Consider the following 22,663-nt stretch of genomic DNA (forward strand, 5'->3'; position numbering starts at 1 on the left):
TGGATTTCACCCATATTTTGTATTTGAAGAAGACTATTTGAAAATGAGAAGGAGGGATACACCTCTAAAAAGGTGAGTGTCAAATGGAACTGAAATTGCTTAGATGCAGTACTACTTGCTTGCTTGCTTACAGTCATTAGTAAATTAGTAAAATATATATGTTCAAAATGCAATGGAACCAACTAGCTAGGGAGGTAGTGGGCTCTCCCACACTGGAGGCATTCAAGGTGGAGCCATCTGTCAGGGATACTTTGACTGAGATTCCTGCATTGAGCAGGTGGTTGGACACAATGGTCTTATAGGCCCCTTCTAACTCTACTATTCTATGATTCTGTGAAAATGGGCATAGATTTCTGACCAGCTAAATGAACAAAATCAAGGCATTATACTGTTAGTGACCACACATATAGAAATGTAAATATTTTGGAAATCTTGAAGCCATAGGGAAAAAAAAAACCCGTTTTCCAGAAAAAATGAAAAATTGGGGGAAATGGAAAAATATGCAGTATTTATGTCTTTAGTGCTCTTTACTGACCTAAAATCACTTCGTTACTTTAGGAGCATAAAATGTATTAGATATAACTTGGTTTGCTCATAAAGTTGCCATTAAAATTAAAAGCATTTAAACGTACACTTGGTTAGTGAATTTGTAATTATTGTCTGAATAAAGTATACTTTTAAATGTAATATACCAAACACAATAATTTTATGAGCAAACCAAGTTATACATAATACATTTTAGGAATTTCAGCAAGTTAGTCCCTGAAACATTACAATCATCCCAGAAGCCAAAAGAAGCAGAAAGAGCTGAGGCTGGTGTATAGCATCTGATCTTGTATGTGAGGCATTGGTTGGGTTGGAGTTTAGGAAAATCTTGTCTGAATGAAAAGCTATAGACAGCTTATTTAGGAAAGACTCTTACCTATTGGGAATAGTATTTAATATTTAATTTTAATTTAACGCATCTTTAATTTTTATAATCTTCAAGTTATCGCAGCCTATTATTTGAAGTGTGGCATTTTATTCCATTCTATAAATTATTCTAATTAATAAACATCTTACTTTTTGTTCATTTTGAAAGGTTGTCCCTCTAATGGTGGTGTCGGTCCCATGCCTATGCTATAGAAACCAGGCTACTAAGTTTCTTTTAGACATAAACAGTTTATGTTTTTTGCAGCAGTTAAAATCTTTATAACTGAGGCAGCACTCCCTAATAGTGAGGTCTAATTGGGAATGTTATAAAAAACTATGACAGTGAGTTCCATAGAGTGAAGCCTCAAAGTTTTTATAAAAAAAGAAACATGAGTGGGAAAGCCCACACAGTGTTCCATTGCATGTGGTGGCAGTGTCATGATAACTTACAGTGTTTCTCTCACATGTGAGTTTTAGAACTACATTCATTGACCACAATAGCATCTAACCAGAACAATCCCAGAAACACAGAACTCTGGACCAAAACACAAACTGTCAAGAATGTTTTCTGCACATATATTTTTATTTCTTTATTTAATATTACATTTATAACCTGCCTCTTTTACTTTTGCAAGGAACCTAAGGTGCCTTACATGGTCCTCCTCTCCATTTTATCCTCACAACAACCCTGTGAGGTAGGTTAGGTTGAGAGTCAGTAACTGGCCCAAAGTCATCCAGTGAGGTTCATGGCTAAGTGGGAACTAGAACCCAGATCTCCTGAGTTCCAGTCTAACATACTAACCACTATACCACACTGGCTGTCAATGGTGAGAGATTAGATAGGGTGACTAGTCACATTTTAGGAAACTGAGCATGACTTGGAGCATCACTAAATGTCTATCAGTAAAAGATGCATTAGATCAGTAATTTAATAAGGAATGGAAGAAATAACTATACTGGGAATCACCCTCCGCCCCATGGCTTCAATGTTTTCAGAAATTTTACATGCCTAATTTTGCTGTAAACGTCTTCCCATTATATAATTATTAAGAATAATTTTGGGGGACTAAAGACCAGGCAGTAATGTACGAACACCTTGTCTTAAACATTTTAATTATCATTCTAAAAGAAAATGGACAGTATCCTACACTGCTCCTGCACTAGCGGAACTAGATGTGAAGGCCTGGGAAAAATGGAAAAGGTCGGCGGAAAAAGAGGGGTTCTGTGTGTGGTTCGTCTGTCCATTGTTGTTGCCCCCCTGAATCATTCCCCCCCCCCAAAACGGAATGAGTTTAGATTATGTAATACTAGGCAGTATCCTGTACTGCTGCTGCACCTCCGCTAGTTCTGTTGCGCCTGTAGAACGGACTATTAGCCCAACAGGAACTAGCAGTATCTGAAATAACCCTGGCAATGAGAGGAAATGCTGACCTGCCCCATTCTGAAAATGAGCGTTTCCACTCATTTCAGGAACCCTAAGTTCCTCTAGTCGTAGTGGTACGTTCTGCTAGTGCAGGGGAAGTATAGGCCTTCATATCTCTATGCATATGTAAGAGAGATATTAGCTGGTGTAGTCTTAAATCAAAGACTATGCAACTATTCAGATAAATGTAAAATACTCTTCATGTTTATGCAAAATGTACCTCTTTTTGAATTAAAAATAGCATAAACAAACTTAATAAACTGTCTTGTTTCTTATAGCTGAGCCAATAACGTTTCCATCTGGAGGAGGCAAGTCATTTATTATGGGTTCAGATGACGTATTGTTAAGTGTACTAGGCCTTGGGGACCTTGCAGACCTGACTGTAGCTAATGATGCAGACTACAGTTATGATGTAAGTGCAGTTTTATTATATAATGGATCTAACACAGTAGTACATTCTTAGAATGTTCTAAATATTTAGGGCCTAAAGGGGGCTGCGGTGGCTTAGTGGTTAAGATGCTGAACTGCAGACTGGAAGGTCGGCAGGTCAGCAGTTCGAGACCCGAGTGCTGCGTGACGGAGTGAGCTCCCGTCTTCAGTCCCAGCTTCTGCCAACCTAGCAGTTCGAAAGCAAGAAATTGCAAGTAGATAAATAGGTACTGCCTCGGCGGGAAAGGTAACAGCGTTCCGTGCACCTCGGTGTTCAGTCATGCCGGCCACATGACCACGGAAGCGTCTTCAGACAGCACTGGCTCTTCGGCTTAGAAACGGGGATGAGCACCGCACCCTAGAGTCGGACACGACTGGTTGGGGACACCTTTACCTTTTTAGAGCAGGGGCAGGCAACATGCAGCCCCTATCCGGCGGCACATGAGCAAAAAACCTACTATAGAGTAAATTGCTATGAAGGCTTTAAAAGGACAAATTCAGCTTGAAAATAAGCTACATTTGTCCTTTTTTAGCAGCTAACCGCTTTTGTCCTTTTTAGCAGTTAATGGCTGATTTTTTGTGGCTGCAAAAAGCAGAAGGGGGAGCCCAGAGGGTGGGAAGTGCCTCCAGACTCCCCAAAGTTGCCTACCCCTAGCCTAGAGCTATACACCATATATATTATTCCTTATAGTTATTAATAATGGCCCAGTTTGGACATAACAGTGACGTGCAGTGGCAAATTGTGGATTAATTAACCCACAAATTGTAGGGACATGTGTCATGCCCAAACCCCACACGAGCCATTTCCTGTTTTCTAACAACCCTTGAATGTTGTATTTGAGGGTTGTTTCCTTGATGTCCGAACAGAGGCAGCTGGGGTTGTTTGTGGGTTAAACATCTCCAAGTTAACCTGGTGCAATTTGTAGGTTAATTAACCTGTGATTTGCCACTGGACACTGCCATTATATCCAAACAGGATCAGTATGTTGCAGTATTAAGAATTCTGCTCATGGGACTCTTCTACTGGCAGAATAGGGGGAAGCACTTTTTGCTGATTTCTTCTGTAGCCCAGTATGCCTCTCAAAAATCAGCTCTAGAGAGCTGGGGGACCTGGGAAGTGGCATTGGAGGCTGCATAGAGAAATGGGAATTCATGAAAATCTCCTCTCTGTCCCTCCAGGGGGAACCTCCACTGGATCAAAATCTCTTCTGTGAATGGAAGGAATTCTTCCATTTGTGAAAAGGGAAGTCTGTCTCCAGCTTATTGGGCAGTATCCAGTGTTGCCACAGTGCTAGCACTAACGACATTGCACTAAGGTAAACCAACACCAGTTCAACGTCATTAGAGCTTCCTAGGCAAAGGGAAAAAGTGGTAATTTGCCATTGAAATTAGGTGACAAATCACTGCTTTTTCCCTTTGCTTAGCAAGTGCTAATGACATTGCACTAGTGTTGGCTTACGCTAGTGCAAACATCATTAGTGTTAGCGTTGTGACAACATTGTTTTTGAGTGACTCCAATTTCTTAAAGCATTTCTGAAAAAGGGTTTGCAATCAGAATCTTTGAAAAGTCAGATACATGCAAAGACTAAGATGGTTTGAAAGAAAAATTGTTCAGATGTATGATATTGTAGTGTAAGAAGATAGGAATTTGGGGAAAAGGAAGAATGGATATGGAGGTTTATTAAGAATGGAAAGTATTCTTTGACCACAGGAAATCCTCTAGGTAGTTTCTGATTACTGAAACTTCAGCAGGAATGGCTGGCATACATCCTCCTAGATTTTCTGTACAGTCATCAGTTCTAGAAAAGTTGTTTTTTTCTTTTTAAATGAAAATTGTGGTTATTAGGATTCTCATAAAAATACAAGGCTAGATGCTTGTATTTCTCTGCTTTGTAATATAATCCTAGCAGTACAGATTTCTAGACATCATTGATTGAACATATTCTTAGTTTGTTTTCTAGTATATACATGCCAGCAAAGAACTCACAGGACAGAAGCATATAGCTCTGTACCTCTCTTACTTGTTAACATTATGCATTTTTATTTTAGCTGCCAGCCAACAAAGATGCCTTTCGGAAAACATGGAATCCTAAGTATACGCTACGCAGCCATTTTGACGGAGTGCGGGCATTAGCTTTTCATCCTGTAGAGCCTGTGCTGGTTACAGCCTCTGAGGACCATACTCTAAAACTTTGGAACTTACAAAAAACGGTTCCTGCCAAAAAGCAAGTATATGTTTAGATACTTTCAAAATCCCTTATATTCTGAAATCTCTGAAGTTTACAATTTGGGGAGATCATGCTCATAGAATGCAATTTGGCATCTTTCTTTCAGGAGTGCCTCTTTAGATGTGGAACCTATCTACACGTTCAGAGCCCATATGTAAGTATTTTTACTTTTTAGTATTTCCCAAATATGTGTTGCAGTGGCACAAAGAAAAGATTACAACATAATGCTTTGGTTTAATGGCTGCAGCCTCAGGCTTTTGATTTTTGCTTTTGATTTCTTTTAATTTTACAGCAAAGCACTCAGTAATGTTCCAATCATGCTCATAACCTTTAATGGCTCATTTATGATAGGCATGTCATATTTTCTGTATAGAAAAATTGGTATCTGCCTAAAATAAATCTGGCTGACTAATGCAAAGGCCTGTTTCTAAAAGATAAAATGGTAGGGAATAACACTTTTTATATTTAAATCATAATAGTAAATGCTGCATATGCCACATCTTTATGTAAAAGAAAAGGATAACATTAGAAACAAGTACAAAGTACACATGTGCAAAAGTGCGTTTTGTGTGTTTACAAGGATATTTCGTAATCTTGATAATCTATCCAAATTTCAAAGTTCAAACTTTTAATTTTTGGTTTATTAACTTAAATATAATTGTGTTGCTTTTATGTATTAAAACAGTGGACCTGTATTATCATTGGCAATTAGTTCTAATGGAGAACAGTGTTTTAGTGGTGGCATTGATGCAACTATACAGTGGTGGAACATGCCTAGCCCTAATGTGGATCCTTATGATACATATGGTAAGTATCTTCTAGATATGATATACTTTTAACCATTATGAGAGAAAATCTTTACATCTTACAATAAATTGAATGATGGTTCATAAAATTTATATTACAAGGACCCAAGCCATTTTTGTTGTGATCTTTGGATCGCTATCAGTTGGGATCCATGAAGATCGTAATCTCAGTTAAGCAGTGTTAAAATTTCAGAACTCTCCATCCAGCAGTTGAGGTTCTAATTAAAAGCTTTTGTCCGTTTGAGACACCAGCTAAATTGATACTGATTAGTGACACTACATAAAACACTGAAATTTAGTTTTAAGATTGATTGACTGACTGATTTTGTTTTCTCTTTTCTATAGAGCCAAACGTTCTAGCTGGCACATTAATTGCTCACACAGATGCTGTCTGGGGTCTTGCTTACAGTGGTATAAAGAATCACTTACTATCTTGCTCAGCAGATGGCAGTGTTAGATTATGGAATCCACCTGAAAAAGTGCCCTGCATTTGCACTTACAATGGAAATACAGGTGAATTATGGGGGGGGGGGGGGGGTACTTTTAAAAAGTTTTAGTTCAAAAGAAAGGAATTCTATATAAAATCTCTGACCAAGTAAAAGTATTTGTGCAGATAAATCAGAAGTTGATAACAGGTGATGATAACCTAGACTCTTGCTACTTCCTTCAGCTATTAACACCTTTGGCTGTTTTTTGCTTGTAATATTTAAATAGAAAGTATTGTTTTATTTATTTATTGGAAAAGTTATATCACACCTTTCCAGTGCATTTTGTATTGCTCAGGGCAGCCAGCAACAAATAAACAAATAAACCCATAAAGGCGAAAACCAATATATACGTAGCTAAAAACAGTGGGTTGGATCTAGAATCTGCCTCCCATTGAGGGAAGGGTTCCTTCTCGAGCAGCTTCTGATCCAGCGGGGGAATCCCACTGGCTGAATGGAAGAGATGGCAGCTTTCTTTGTTGATTCCCCCCGCCTTATTCCCTCTCCAAACCCCCGCCCCCTCTATACAGGGTTAAGGGAGGTGGTGCTGGGGTTGCAGAAGGAGAGGAGAATCAGTGAGTCACCTCCCCACTCTCTTTCTGCTAGCCGGAGTGTTCTGAGTAAAACTCTGCCCAAGGAGTGCTCCCGCCAACAGAAAAGAAGGTGGATCCAAACCCTTGGTGACATGCCCAGGGGAAAAAAGCAGCTAAAGTCAGGCTTTGCCACACAAAACCTCAACCTGGCAGGTCAGATGACTTCCGGAATGAAAAAAAAATTAACCATGCGTCACGCAATAGTGAGAGAAGAGGCCAAATGAAGTTCCCAAGCTCCACAATCTAGGTGCAGCCACAAAGAGAAGGCCTTTTCTTGCATTCTAACCAGTCATGCCCTGGCCACAAGTAAAACAAAAAGAAGAGTTGTCCTGTCAGATTTTGGGGAGTGGCGAGACTGATATGGGAGGAGGTGGTCCCTTAGGTATTCTGGACCCATGCCACTTAGGGAGCAATCCTGTGGCTGCTAGTCAGCAGCTAGACGGCGATAGGATACGTGGTTTTTCAGGAACCGACCTTCCCCCCTCTTCCACGCTGCCTCACAAGCAGCGCAGAACAGCTCCGTGCTCGGAAGAGTGGCCAAAACGGGGCGTTCTGGTGGGCATTCCGGGGTGGGGAAGGCGGAAATGCCAGTATGACACATCCTATGTGTCGTCCGGCAGCCTCCTCCCCTGCTCTGCCTTCCCAAAATCAGCTGTCTAGATGCAAATGCAGGGCAGGAGAAGCACGGAGGGAACGATCCCCTCTGTGCTTCTCCTGCCCTGCATTGGATAGGCGGTCACCGCCGAGTTTGGAGGCAGCCACCTATCTCCATGGGATTGTGCCCTTAGCTTAGGATGGCAACTATACTTGGAAGCAATAGAATTGGCTTAAAAAGAGATGTAGATTAGTTTTCCAAAATTTGTTTGGCTTTTTAAAATCAATTATTAATTGATTAAAATTATCTAGATGAAAATGTTTCCTTCTTTAAGGAAATTAATGAGGTTACAGGCTACACTGGATGTAGATATTTAAAGAGTTTGGGATGATGAATTAATCCTCTTAACAGAACCCATCTTGTTCCTTTCCGGTCTGCTCTAGAGTATGGAATACCCACATCGGTTGACTTTATAGGCTGTGATCCTGCTCATATGGTGACATCATTTAGCACTGGCAACACTGTCATCTATGATTTGGAAACATCCCAGTCACTGGTAATGCTTTCCTCACAGACTGATTCTGGTAAGCTCAGGGGGTTCTTTACAGTGTTTGTCTCACCTTTGCAATTGGAACTTGATCTTATAATGTTTTGCAACAAGGCCAGTAGAAAATTTTGTATGTAGTTGCCAAATTGTATTCTAAGTACAAGACAGTATTCTTCAAATTCATCTTTACATGAGTGAAATGTGGACGCATGGCTTATTGGAAACATCATCTGAACTACTTTAGCGTTGCCACAGTTGTGTTACTCTAAACCAGAGATACGTCACAATACTATATGAAGCTTCCGGTGATAGTGTTGAATTTGGTTCTGGGAAACTCATTTTTAAACCTTTGCTCAGCTGTGAACTCACTGGGTGGTCTTGGAAATCACTTTATCTCAGTAGAAGTCCCCATGTGTAAAATTGGAGAATTGTGATGAGCTAATTCAAAGCTGTATGGTGAGGACAGAAAGATAAAGACTGGAATTCAGTTGCCAGACTGCTTTTGCTGACATATGCACCAAGACCCCTACAAGAAGAATTTGGCCTTATGAGAACTTCTGCTTCCTTAAAATTTTTACTTAAAAGATTACAAGTGACAGTTATGCCTTCCCTGTTCCACCTGCTCATCATTGCTTCATACCCCTGAAATTCTGCAAAAAATATTCTTTGAACTCTCCAAAATTAGAATCATAATAAATTGATCAAAGCAATTATTTGCAAACATGATTTATTGGGAGTTCTGTGTATTAGGAGAATAAAAGTGGAAGAATCTTCCACTTCTAGTTTGCAGCAAACCATAATTTGCCATATTCTGATTAAAAATCTTGCTGCAAACTAAAAGTGGAAGATTCCAATCTCTTTCCCTTCTATTCAAACAAAGGGAAGGAGGGGAGTCCGAGAGCCCAAGGCTTGTCGTTACTTATTATCGTAGCAACAAATTGTGCTTTTTCATTATGCCTGAACTGAACTGATACGTCTTTGGTTCAAGGTGAGTCCAGCCCTTGGCACACAAGGACAAGCTCCTATACATCTGTAATAGAAATCTCTAGCACAGGATAGGCTAATTTAGGAACATGGGTTTGATAATTTTCAGTGTTAAAAATTTTGAAATGTAAGTATAAATCATGTTATCATTATTGGAGTGCAATTTATTTCCGTCCTCATCTGATTGTTGCCTCTATTTTATCCTCAGGTTTACAGTCAAACCATCACATTAACAGGGTAGTAAGTCATCCAACACTCCCTGTAACAATAACAGCTCATGAAGATAGACACATCAAGTTTTTTGACAATAAAACGGGTAAGGAAATGAATATGTACTGTCCTGGAATTTCTCACTTTTCATTAGCACCCTGTCTCTTTCTCTCACCTTCCTGCTTGTTCCTCCCCTCCTATCCTTGGGCTTTACGTCCTCTGTCTGCTGTTCCTTGCACCATCATCCTTTCCCTTTTATCCAGGACATTCAGGTCTGCTTCCAGCCTTCTCCCTCTAGTCTCCAGTTTCCTCATCTCTGTGCTTCCCTTTGGGCTGCTGTGAAATCAAAGCAGTGGCTGGAAGGGAGCTTGTTGATTGAAGGGAAATGGCCAGCCTATGTTTACTTCCTTAAGCTTGAGGTTAAAGGCAGATTGTTCTTCGTGGTTTGCTATTTTCGTTTGCTATTTTTCCTTCTTTGGTGTATGGCACTGAAGGCGTCCTTCAGAAAGTGCATGGTAAACTCCCCCTGTCTGATGGACATTCGTTGTGCCTCCTTTGCCTCGGGGAGTCTCATGTTGCAGAGACGTGCCATCATTGTCAGTCTTTCTCTAAACAAGCTCAGAAAAATTACTCTGACAGATTAAAGATGATTTTGTGGAAAAGGGCATTGGAGGCAGTGGATATGCAAAAAGCTCAACCTCAATTGGGTGCCTCTATACTAGCTGAGATGATGCAGACTACCACAGCTTCACCCCCTCAATCAACATCTGAGGTGGGACAGACAGACCCTCCTACACTGGGTCATTTGTTGGCTTTCTTGGTGGCCAAAAAGATTGCAAAAAAAGCTAAACGCTCCAAGCCTGTGCCAGAAGCTGCCCCAAAGGAAAAGAAGAGAAAGGAGCTTAAAAATACTCCACCGACAGTTTTGGAATCCAAAATCCCTCCTCCCCCTCTTCTAAACTCACTGATTCGAAGGCTGTCATCGGTACTGACGGCTGCGGTGCTGTTAGAGCCTCTTTCTACAGCCTCCGAAGGCAAGACCAGGGGTTTTTCTCCTGTTTGACACCAAGCTGATTCCACTCCTCGGGACCATTGATAGCGATCCCCATTTGTGCGATGGGATCGTGACTCACAGTCACCTTGGTATGGAAGGTCTCAACCATCTGCCGTTCTCAGGGATGTTGCCCCTCAATACCGATCGCCACTACGATACCATGATGACAAATATTCTCATCAACATTGAGAGTGGGATCGCCTTTCTACTTGGTCCATGCCACCTCCAAGATCCTACCAAGGTGAGGAGTGGTGGTTGCGCTGGGATTATGGCCTATACTACAATCGAACGAGATATTTAGGAGAAACTTATCCTCAGTACAGAACTGGCTCTTTGACTACAGTCTCACGTCCACCAGACAACGTGTTTTTGCCAGCGCCTCCTGTCCCTTCACGCTCATCTTCATTAGACAAGCCACGAAGTTATGTGGACCAGGTGCAGCTCGAGTGCCCATTACCGTCTCCTCCGGCACAACAGCAAGGTGACCGACTAAAAACACTGAATCAGAGACATCTTTCCCAAGATTCTGCGGAGGATTATCAATCCAATTCTTTCTCCTGTTCCTTGGTGCCTCCTTCTATTTCATCACTGAATGTAGGCACACGGGACAGAGCCTCCCCTTCAGAGGATATGGGGCATTTCTCGGAGCAGGTGCTAAGAATGGCACAGTCTCTCAGAATCGATGTGTAGCAGCCCACGGATCATATACAAGACCCAGTGTTTGATGCAGTATACATGAAAATGTCAGTGCCTGTGGCAATTCCTTTTCTTCCCACACTGCTCCAGACCATGAAGCAAACATGGAACACTTCATCTTCAATGGCTCCTACCTCAAAGCATCTGAAGTCAGTGTATAAAGTTCAAGAATAGGATGCTGCTTTTCCTTTTTCCCATCCTCAGCCGAATTCAATAATAGTAGAATCTGCCCAGGGACAGTCACAAAAATCGCATGCATCTCCAGTTGACAAGGAGGGTTGCAGACTTGATCTGATGGGCCAGAGACTCTAGTCATCTGCAGCCCTAGGGCTCCGTGTTACGAACTATCAGGCCATGGTGTCACGATGTCAACTCTTTTTATGGGAGAAGATGGATTCTCTGTGTACTTACCTACTAGATGACCAAAGAGAGTTGGCCGGGATGTTTCAAGCGGAAGCAGTCAGAGTTTTCTGTCAACAAATTAATGCAGTGTGTCATCAGGCCGACTATAATGCTAAATCCATGGTAGGCTCTATGGCGCCATGCATGGCTTCGCTCAGCTGGACTAACACCGGAGGTCCGGTCTAGAATTGAAGACTTATCCTTTGATGGGGAGGGTTTATTTAATTCTAAAACGGATGACCAGATGGACTCTGTCCAAAAAGCAAGAATGACAGCAAAGATGATGGCATAGGACAGCCTCAACAACAGCAGTCGTACAAACTAAGGTGTTGGGTTCAGCATCAGTCATACTTTCAGAGGCAATCTGCAGATCGTGCCCCTCGGTATCAGGAGCAACAACAGCAGCAGAGGAAGCAGTTCTCTTCCTCCAGGTTTTGTCAGTTTTGGGCTAAGACTGACCCTGCTTCAAAGCGGCGTCTTTGACTCAAAAATTTCAAATACCTCCCTGCTTCCTTCCACTCTAATTGCTGGAAACTGTCTTTCTCTTTACCTACCAGTGTGGCAGGAAATCACATCAGATGCTTGGGTGCTGGCAATCATTCGACAGGGATACAAAATAGAATTCGATGCCCCCCTCCCATGGGAATTGTCAGAGTAACTCCCCTGTCAGAACCGTCACATCTTGAGATGGAGGCACTTCTTCACAAGGGTGCCATCAAGCGCGTCTCCTCTACTCAGATGCACAGGAGTTTCTTCTTCCAGTACTTTACATTTTCCAAAAGGGATGGAGGACTGCATCCAGTTTTAGATCTAAGACGTTTGAACAAGTTTATCACCCCCAAAGATTCAGAATGACTACGCTGGAAACAATCCTCCCCCTCTTTCGTAAAGGCATCTGGTTTACAGCGGTGGATCTGAAGGATATTTATTTCCATATCAGTATAGAGGAAGAGTATCAAAGAAGCATGTATTTCGTCATTGGACCCAACATGTTCCAGTTTTGTGTGCTACCCTTTGGGCTAGCAACAGCTCCACATGTGTTTACAAAATGTATGTTGGTTGTCTGTGCGCACCTCCATCTCAAGGGCATTGAGATCTACCCTTATTTGGATGACTGGCTCCTTGTAGGTCAATCCAAGGAGTTTCTGGATCATGCTATCAGTTGTTTTGGATCTTCTTGACATTCTGGGCCTCTGCTTCAACGAAGAGAAGTCAACTTTATCTCCCACTCAGGTTATCAGTTTCATTGGAGTAGAATTGGATTCGAGGACAGGCCGTGTGTATCTCCCTTGAAAACGCTCGGACCAGTTAATCACCTTAGCAACTGCTCTTTATCAGCAATGGCAAGTGTTGGCTCACACCATATTAGTGCCTCTTAGGCCACATGGCCACAAGTGTGTCAGTGGTGGAACGGGCACGCCTGAGAATGAGACCATTGCAGAACTGGGTTATCCGCGGTTTTCCCCAACAACATCCCATCGAACCCGACTCTTGATGCCGGACCACATTGCGTGGTCTCTTCGCTGCTGGATGGACCCAAACAATCTCATTCAAGGCATACTGTTTGTTCAGCCATCTCCATCTTGAGGGCTCACCACGGATGCCTCTCTCCTCAGTTGAGGAGCTCATTGTGGACAATTACGAATTCAGGGCCATTGGTCGAGAGCAGAAAGACAAGCTCACATGAATTTTCTAGAGTTGCTGGTGTGGAAAGCCTTACGGGCTTTTGTCACCTATCTGCAGGGCAGACACATTCAAATTCTAACAGACAGCACCTCTGTTCTTTGGCACCTAAATAAACAGGGAGGGAGGTACTCATTCATCCAAACTGATGGGTCTCATTCTCAAAATTTATGATTGGGTCATCCCAAGAGACATTCACTTGACTGTGATTCAGATTGCCGGAGTGGACAACACTTTACCAGGCTCCCTCAGTCAGACTTACCGAGCATCCCATGAATGGGAACCGTCTCCTCGCATCTTGCGTCGTCTATTTCAACAGTGGGGGCAGCCATCAGTGGACCTGTTTGCCAGCCCGTCAAACGTGATTTGCAGATCTGCTCAAGAGCAGGAGTGGGCCATTCATCCTTGGGAGACGCCTTTCTCCTGCAATGGATTGGTGCATTTTCCCCCATTTCCTCTGCTCCCGAAGGTGATAGCGAGTCCAGCCCAGGCAACCTTGGTTCATGATACTGGCCAATACGGCAGGAGGAAATTTTCTTCATCTCCCACTCCAACGGGATCTAATATCTTGCCACCAGGGACAAATTCGACATCTGGACTTGCACACCTTGAGGTTGACAGCATGGAGAATTCAGTAGAGGAAAATAGAATCCTAATCTCATCAGAGGTGCAGCAGGTACTGGACGCAGTGCGGAAACCAGCTAACAGGCGATTGTACCATAATAAGTCATCAGTGTTCCAAGATTTTGCCACTTCTAAGGGGTTTCGCCCTTCCTCCAGCTCGATCTCGGGTATTTTGTGAGTTTTTCATCATTTATTTGAAAAGGGCCTAAAGTATTCCTCTATTATGCTGCAGCTGTCTCAGTTATGAGCGGGCAGATACAGGGCTATTCGATTTCACCCACCCTCTCACCAAACAGTTCTTGCATGAGTTGCAGAATCTGGTTCCTCTAGTGAAGAGCTTATCCCCACAGTGGAATCTCTCCCTGCTGTTACAAGCCTTAACATCAAAACCGTTTGAGCCTATGGCTACTATTGACTTAATTGCTACTGTCATGGAAGGTGGCCTTTTTAGTTGCTATCACATCTTCTAGAAGAGTGTGTGAATTGTGTGCCTTCCATATCGATGTTCCTTTTACAGGTTTCCCACAAGGACAAGGTTGTTTTTCAGCTAGATTTTACCTTTCTTCCTAAAGTCGTTTCTGAATTTCATCTCAACAAACCTGTTGTGCTTCCAGCCTCCTTCCAAATGCTGCCTTCAGACCTGGAGAAACGTCTCCATAATCTGGATGTCCGAAGGGCATTAGCTTTCTACAAAGCTAGAACTGAGTCATTTCTAAAATCACAAAGATCATTCCTCTGGTATGCAGGTCTTTGCCTCAAATCCGAGCACATTCGACTTGGGCTATGCCTATGTTGACAGCCTTTGGGAGAGGGGTGGCTCTAACAGACCTTTGTCAAGCTGCAACATGGTCTACCCCATCGACTTTTGTGAAGCATTATAAGCTGGACCTGCATGCTCGATCGGACTGAACATTTGGAGGAGCAGTGCTCTCTTCTGTGTTCCAATAGGACACCTACCCTCCTCCAATAAGTTGGCTTGGTAATTGTCCATACGTGTGATGTGCAGAGACCACAAAGAAGAAAGACAGGTTGTTTGCCTGTAACTGTAGTTCTTTGAGTGGTCATCTGTGCATTCACACAACACACCCATTGTTCCCTCTTCGGTGTCGATGTCTTATTATGTTGATACCGAGGAATCCTCACTTCTGAGACTGATTTTTTTCTTGCAGTCTCAAGGAACTGAGGAGGTAGGCAGGAAACTGCTCAGACATGTGCAGTGGGACGGTGGGGGAGGGTTCCCACCAAAAACGTCCCTCAGCTATAGAAGTCTTCCTGAATGAGGCTCTGTGCAGGTGCAGAGCCCATATGTTTGATGCATAGATGACCACTCAAAGAACTACAGTTACAGGTAAGCAACCTGTCTGTACCCTTTGATGACATTTTTCAAAGCTGCAGTGGGAAGTAGCTGGAGTCTAGGGTTGGAGTTGGGTTAGCAGCTATCAGTGGAGCAGTCCATTACCCCAAATTAATGAGAAATCTCCTTGTCTCCTCATTCTTTTAAGCTTATGTTCACTGGATTCTGCACTTTTTGGAGCCTTCAGTGGCTGGACTAGGGGTTGTTTTCTAGTTACCTGTTCCTCTTGTATTCTACAAATCTAATGTCTGTAATTACACTTCCTAACTGAGTCAGTCAACTTGGTAAGTGTCTCAGCTGGGCATCCACCAAGAACTGGAGATCATAATAAAAATTAGTATAATAATGAGGCAACTAAAAGTGATATAAATAACTGATCCTTTAAAATACTTATTTTAACTGCTGTTGGCAAATTCATGGACACGGCAAGATCTTGCTTGTGGGCTTCCTGAAGCATCTGGCGAGCCACTGTTGGAAACAGAATGCTGGACCTAGTTAGACTTTAGTGTGGTCCAGCAATCGTTTGGTTTTCTCTCAGATATTGCTTTGAATCACTATTCCATCAAAATATGAATTCTTGGTAGTTCTTACATTTTTTTTTTCTGTACTTGGTTGTTAGGTAAAATTATCCATTCTATGGTTGCTCACTTGGATGCTGTCACAAGTTTAGCTGTGGACCCTAATGGAATCTACTTGATGTCTGGAAGTAAGTTAACAACCTTTTGCATTGCCAGCAGATTTTGTTGTAATGCATTTTTTGTTATGCCTGAAAGCCTAACTCTGTTTTTCTCTTCATTTAGGCCATGATTGTTCTATTAGATTATGGAATTTGGACAGCAAAACATGTGTGCAAGAAATAACAGCACATAGAAAAAAGTTGGATGAATCCATTTACGATGTAGCTTTTCATCCATCGAAAGCATATATTGCCAGTGCAGGAGCTGATGCCCTTGCCAAAGTATTTGTGTGACATAACAAAGCAAACCTGCATCCTATGTAGCAGGTTTGCCAGGACAAAAAGAGGGAATGCGTCACTGCCATCACTGAAAAGGTTGCTGATGAGACACTACATGTGACCAGCCTCAGCAGAGACTGTGCTTGGGGCAGGTATAAATTGGTCAAATCACGATCTCGTGAATAATGCTGGGCTGATTCATTTAACTGTAATTACTGTATTTTTGGGAAAAAAAGGAAACCAGTATTTGTAGCCTTGACTGGATATGAACTGCGCGTTTGTCTGTTCTTTAGATGTGTCTTTAAACGAACGTGGAGTCGGATCTTATTCAAGACTTTTATTTTGGACTCTGTGTGCTGCCTTAGGGTTAGGAATGTGGTGCTCTTGTGGGGGTGGGTGGGATGGAGCTCCAAGAGTAGCTTTCTTTGCATCTCTTAGTAACTTCTGTTTATCAGTCAAATGCCACAGATTTCTCTTTTAAACTTTTATTTTGCTTTAAAGAAAAAGGAATTAACTTAAAATATTTAGCATTAGTTGCACAAAATATTTGGATAAAATTCTAGTTTTTATATGTCTTTTATATATTTAGCCTGTCACAACAGTGCTCAAGATTGTATGAATGATGTTTTTTCAGCATTATAGTACCCTAAACCGCAGAGATCTTGCTGGCCCGCTGTCCTGTAACCACACGGTTCCCTTTGTCGCCTAACAAAGCTCAGCTCAGTCCTTTCATCAGGATGCTAATTCATCATCATTGCATTACCGGCTTACTAAAGGACTGTACAGAAGTGTGTAAAAGAAACATAAAGGAACTAAGCATCCCCAGCCCACCCAATGAACTTTTAAAATTAATCTTGGCATCCTATCACTATGTGATATTTTGTACATCTTACTGTATTTACGAGATTATTTATCAAGGATTACCCATCTGGCTAATGGCCTATTATTTATTTCACTTTTTGTTGGACTATATATTCTTTTTATGTAGCGTGTTAAGGGGCCCTGTATACTATTATGGCACTCTTTGAACAGTCTAAAATAGACTAAAAATGGGACATGTGATAGTTTTTAAAGTTACAGATAAACTTTTTCCAGTTAAGTGTCTGGAGTAAAGTTAATTCCAGAAAGTTGTTTCAGAACCTTTGGAGTGAAAATGTTTTATTTGCAGTTCAAATAGAATGCAAAAGTAGTTGAATCAGAGTCAGAAATTGGCTGTGTTTGGAATAGTTATTCCCTGCTTTGATTTGTTTTTTTTTCAGATGTGCTTCAGTTTATGGTGTAACTAAAAGATTTTGTTTGTGTAACTGCATGATTAAGACAATAAAGTATTTTTTCTAGTCTTCCACAAAAATCTTTCTGATCAGTTTGCGAGTTTTGATGAGTTTTGTAAGTTTTCTGTTTTACAAACAATGAATCAGCAAATTTTTTAAGATTGTACAACATAGCAAAAGTACAGCTGTTAAAAATAATGTATATAAAATGCATATAATAAATACTAAATGGTGTACCTGTATGTTACTGTTGGCTATATTTTGTGTTGCAAAGTTTTAAGTGTCATTATATTCTCCAAATAACTAAATTAGGAAATGACGGTTTTAAATCTAGCAACAAAATACTGTTTTACACATTTTAAATGAACTGCATTGCTTTCAAACACTTGTAATATTTATCAACAATTTCTGACAGCACCACTCCCTTATAAGAACTTGTTTCAAGATAATATTTTTTTGCTGATAATCTAGTTTTTAAATAGGAAATGCAATGGCAACGGAGCCATTATACTGTTGTTTTATTTTTATTTGTTTTTAGTGATCTCAATATATGGACACATTTATAATGCAACCCTATATGTCTACCCAGAAGTAAGCTCAACTGAGTTAAATTAAACTTAGTCCCAGCGAAATAACATGGTAGCTTTAGATGCAATTTGATTGTATGGCCTTAAGATAATCTTAGGCTTGTCATCTATAAGTATTGAGATCATTGTGCCTTTACACTAAAAGGTAGATAATATAACAAAAGTGATACTTTTTAAGTGTAAAACTTGCCAATTAATGACAAGGTTAGATTCTTACATGGTTCCTTCATGCATCCCCCTTTCTTCAACATAAAATGATGGTGTCTGTGTCTGTTTATGGCACAGCAGTTAATAGAATCTGTGTGTATCATGTATTTCCTTTGCAGCACATCTTTCATCCATAGTTTATTTCTGTAAATGTCCCCATTCATTAAAGAGAAAAATCAGCACAGTAGAAATGACAAATGGTGTTCCGTGAAATAATGGCACAGTAACTAAGCACATTATTGATACTTGGAAGATGTTCTTATAAAGAGTGGCAACTGTTTTTCTGTGTTTTACATCTAGAAAGTAAAGAGAATGTATCTCGGATTGAACTGGAAGAAAACAAAAAGGTAGTAATGTACCCTTGACAGAGTAATGTAATCATATATTGCCTATAACTTTGGTGTTTTTTTTAAAACAGCAGCATCATTGTTTGCAATGTGATGCATTAAATTTATATTGTAAATAAAAGGGAAAACGCCATCCTTGACCACTGAAATCATGGTGAGGCTTTCAAGACTTGTGTGTGTAGGATTTTTAAAAACCTGTTCTGATTTGCACTCTTGGGTTTTTTTCCAGTCTAAAGCATTCATTAACAGGCAAGAGTGTGTGTATTTTTTATTTTTATTGGAAGTAATTTCATAATTGCCTTTTCTTAAGTCAAACATTGTTTCTGGCAGCCTTTCCAGACTGCTGCATTCTAATGCTTAAATGAAATGTGATTCTTTAATAAACATTGCCAAACATAAACTGTGCTCTTCTTTGAAACTGTATTAAAAATGAGGAAAGAAGTATACTTGTGTGTGTGTTTTTAGATCTTGTTTATTTTCAGTTTCTAAACCATTGCATTCTTTCTGCTTGAAGGCACATGGATAAATAAATACCTAAAATGTAATGGATTGAATTCAATTTTGAGCTAGTGGAGGGCTCCACTAACAGGCGGGGGAGGGGATTTCTGCCAATTCTCATCCTACCCCACTCCACCCCATCTGCTCCAGAGGGTTTGGGAAATCTTCCAGAAGAGCATGGAAGGTGACATTTGGGGCTGCAGCAGGAAGGGGGAAATTGTGAAAATCCCTTCCTCTTCCATTAGCAGAGGCCTCTACTAGATCAAATACGCTTCTGGGATTGGAGAAGAATAATTGAATACAGCTCAATAGAAGAATTTCTCTACCAAATTAATCCCATAACTATCTCCAGCCAGGTAATGTTACAGTGTACAATAACTGTCTCCATTTCCTCGCTAATTAGATGTCATTCCCTCGAGGTTGTATCCAGTGCTGTCCATCTACCAACGGTACAGATTCCCCCTACCCCCTGCAGCCGAAACCTCTGAAATCTGTTCAGAGATAAGCAAGGGGGAGTCTTTGCTTTCATGTCAGTCTTACCGATTCAGCAACACCTGAAATAAAATGGAGAAAGCAGGGGCAAGGTGCAGCTCCACAAGATACAGGTCAAGCATCCGTTCGTGCCAGTCCTGTGACCTGTACTTTGCAGAGCGTCGTAACATGATCAACTAGTGATTTATTCTGTTCTGAAGGAGTTAAAGCAAGGACATACAAGCCTGGGGTCCATAGTGTGGTGCCCTTAGGCATAAATCACCTGCCAGACTAGCTGCTCCCTGCCACCAGTCTACCAGCAACAACAAAAACACCAGTTAAAACTCTGTCTTTGGCTTGTGCTGCACCTCTGCCTGCTGGGCCCTTGCTACACATACCCATTTCCATCCTGATGAGTAACAGCAGGCCTCTGGATTGGTCGTGGAGGAGACAGAAAGACCTCTGGTGGCTGCACAGTGCCTGAGCTGAGCCACTGTACTGGGGGAAGCCTGGGAGATGGGGGTGGCATAGAAACAGCAGATGCAGTTTGGGTGGGGAGAGAGAGAATGGAGTTGGGGGAGAAAGCTAGAAATGGGGAATGTCAGAGCCATGGAGGGAAGGCAGAAAACAGGCAGATGAGGTCTGGTGGGAAGAGTAGATAGGGCCCTGGGGAAGAGGCCAGGAGAAAGGGAGGGCAGGTGGGGCCAGAGCAGAACATAAGGAGAGGCGAGCCATGCTAGATCAGGCCAAGGGTCCATCTAGTCCAGCATTCTGTCCACAGTGGCCAACCAGGTGCCTGCCGGGAACCCACAAGCAGGGCATAAGCGCAACAACACCCACCCATGTTCCCCAGCAACTGGTGTACATAGGCTCACTGCCTCTGGTACTAGACATAACACATAGCTATCAGGACTAGTAGGCACTGATAGCCTTTTCCTCCAGGAATTTGCTCAACCCCCTTTTAAAGCCATCCACATTGGTGGCCATCACTACATCCTGTGGTAGCGAATTCCATAGTTTAACTATGTGCTGTGTGAAGAAGTGCTTCCTTTTATCTGTCCTGAATCTCCCACCAATCAGCTTCATAGGATGTGCCTGGGTTCTAGTATTTTGAGAAAGGGGGAAAATGTCCCCCTCTCCACATTCTCCACACCAAGCATAATTTTGTACACCTCTATCATGTCTCCCTTACCCTCCTTTTTTCCAAGCTAAACAATCCCAGCTGTTGTAACCCCTCATACAGGAGATGTTCCAGCCCTTTGATCATTTTAGTTGCCCTTTTCTGCACTTTTTCCAGCTCTACAATATCCTTTTTTTGGTGTGACCAGAACTGTACACAGTATTCCAAGTGTGGCTGCACCATAGGTTTGTATAAGGGCAGCATGATATTGTCAGTTTTATTCTCAATTCCTTTTCTAATTATCCCTAACATGGAGTTTGCCTTTTTTTACAGCAGCCACACACTGGGTTGACATCTTCATTGAGCTGTCCACCAGAACCCCAAGATCTATTTCCTGGTCAGTTCAGATCCCATCGGGCTATACTTGAAGTTGGAATTTTTTGCCCCACTTACTTACATTGGACCGCATAGATGCCCATTCTCCCAGTTTGAAGAGATCCTTTTGGAGCTCTTCACAATCCCTTTTTGGTTTAACCACCCTAAATAATTTGGTGTCATCCACAAACTTGGCCACTTCACTGTAGTGATGTCAGAGAATTTCGTCAAAAATCTCGGGGAGACCAAATGCCAGCGCATTCGGCCCCTCGAAATCGGCAGAATGGTCTGCTTCCCCCACCCCCCCCGGGACGGGACTTACCTTGGGCGAACCTTCCTGGCGGCGGCGGTTCGGCGGTGGCCAGTCTTCCGACCAGCTGCCGCCGCCGCCATTTCCAGTAAACAAAAAAAAACAAAAAAAGTGACAGGCTACGTAAAGATTTACGTAGCCTATCACAGCTAGATTTTTAAAAAAACACCGCGATAGGCTACGTAAATGTTTACGTAACCTATCTCGGCTGATTTAAAAGAAAGAAAAAAACCACGCGTACGCAAATGGCGCCCATGGGCGCTGCCATTTGCGTTCCTTATTTTGGCACGTCTTAGTCTACGTAAACATTTACGTAGACTAAGACGGCGAAAATAAGTGGAATGCAAATAGCGTAGACGCTATGCTATTTGCGTTCCCCTTATTTTCGCCGTCTTAGTCTACGTAAATGTTTACGTAGACTAAGACGTGCCAAAATAAGGAACGCAAATGGCGGTGCCCATGGGCGCCACCATTTGCGTACGCACATTTTTTTTTTCTTTTAAATCAGCCGTGATAGGCTACGTAAACATTTACATAGCCTATCACGGCTGACTGCAGGGACGCAAATGGCGGCTGGCTCCATTTGCAGAGCCGGCTGGCCAGGATTCAGGGGGGGAGGGACGGAGTGCCTCCCCCCCTGGCCAGAATTTTGGGGGGGAGGGACGGAGCACCTCTCCCCCACTGCGAATGTCACCCTTCGAAAAGGTAAGTGACTTTCGTACATCCCTACTTCACTGCTCACTCCTAATTCCACATCATTTATGAACAAGCTGAAAAGCATTGGTCCCAATACAGATCCCTGTGAGACCACACTGTTTACTCCCTTCATTGGGTGCATTTACCATTTATTCCTACTCTCTGCTTTCTGTTCTTTAACCAGTCACTGATCCATAAGAGGACCTGTCCTCTTATTCCATTACTGCTAAGTTTGCTGAGGAGTCTTTGGTGAGGGACTTTGTCAAAAGCCTTTTGGGAATCCAAGTAAACGATGTCTACCAGATCACCCCTGTCTACATGCTTATTGACACTCTCAAAGAAATCTAAAGGGATAGTGAGACAGGACTTACCTTTGTGGAAGCCATGTTGATTATTTTCAGCAGCATTTGAGCTTCTATATGCTTACTAATTTTATCTTTAATAATGCCTTCAACCAATTTACCTGGAACAGACATTAACCTGACTGGCCTGTGATTTCTTGGATGACCCCTGGATCCCTTTTGGAAAACCGGTGTTATATTGGCCATCTTCCATTCCCCTGGTATGGAGGCTGATCTTAGGGGCATGTTGCATATTTTGGTCAGCAATTTCATATTTGAGTACTTTGAGAACTCTAGGAAGGACACCATCTGGGCCCGGTGATTTATTTGCTTTCAATTTATCAATACGATTGAGAACTTAATCTTTTGTAACCACTATTTGCCTCAGTTTCTCAGACGCCCTTCCTGAAAACATCAGTTCAGACACAGGTATCTGTACTATATTTTCTGCAGTGAAGAT

General features: G+C 42.0%; 1 protein-coding gene across 9 annotated transcripts in view; it reads left to right on the forward strand.

The window, feature by feature from the left end:
- The window catches only part of STRN3 (striatin 3), a 71,803-nt gene extending 52,970 nt beyond the window's left edge, over nt 1-18,833 (forward strand). For all 9 annotated transcript variants that reach the window (XM_084844168.1, XM_084844187.1, XM_084844196.1 and 6 more), the window contains 9 exons: nt 2,614-2,747; nt 4,814-4,989; nt 5,099-5,146; nt 5,678-5,799; nt 6,144-6,311; nt 7,915-8,055; nt 9,211-9,318; nt 15,645-15,731; nt 15,826-18,833. In XM_084844168.1, coding sequence (XP_084700294.1) covers nt 2,614-2,747; nt 4,814-4,989; nt 5,099-5,146; nt 5,678-5,799; nt 6,144-6,311; nt 7,915-8,055; nt 9,211-9,318; nt 15,645-15,731; nt 15,826-15,995 — 1,154 coding nt within the window. In that variant the 3' untranslated portion in view covers nt 15,996-18,833. The remainder of the gene's footprint in view (nt 1-2,613; nt 2,748-4,813; nt 4,990-5,098; nt 5,147-5,677; nt 5,800-6,143; nt 6,312-7,914; nt 8,056-9,210; nt 9,319-15,644; nt 15,732-15,825) is intronic.
- The last annotated feature ends 3,830 nt before the right edge of the window (nt 18,834-22,663 follow it).

This window comes from Heloderma suspectum, chromosome 1, assembly GCF_057233095.1.
Source record: "Heloderma suspectum isolate Gila_16-S chromosome 1, 16-S_ref, whole genome shotgun sequence".
In the NCBI taxonomy this organism is placed as follows: domain Eukaryota; kingdom Metazoa; phylum Chordata; class Lepidosauria; order Squamata; family Helodermatidae; genus Heloderma; species Heloderma suspectum.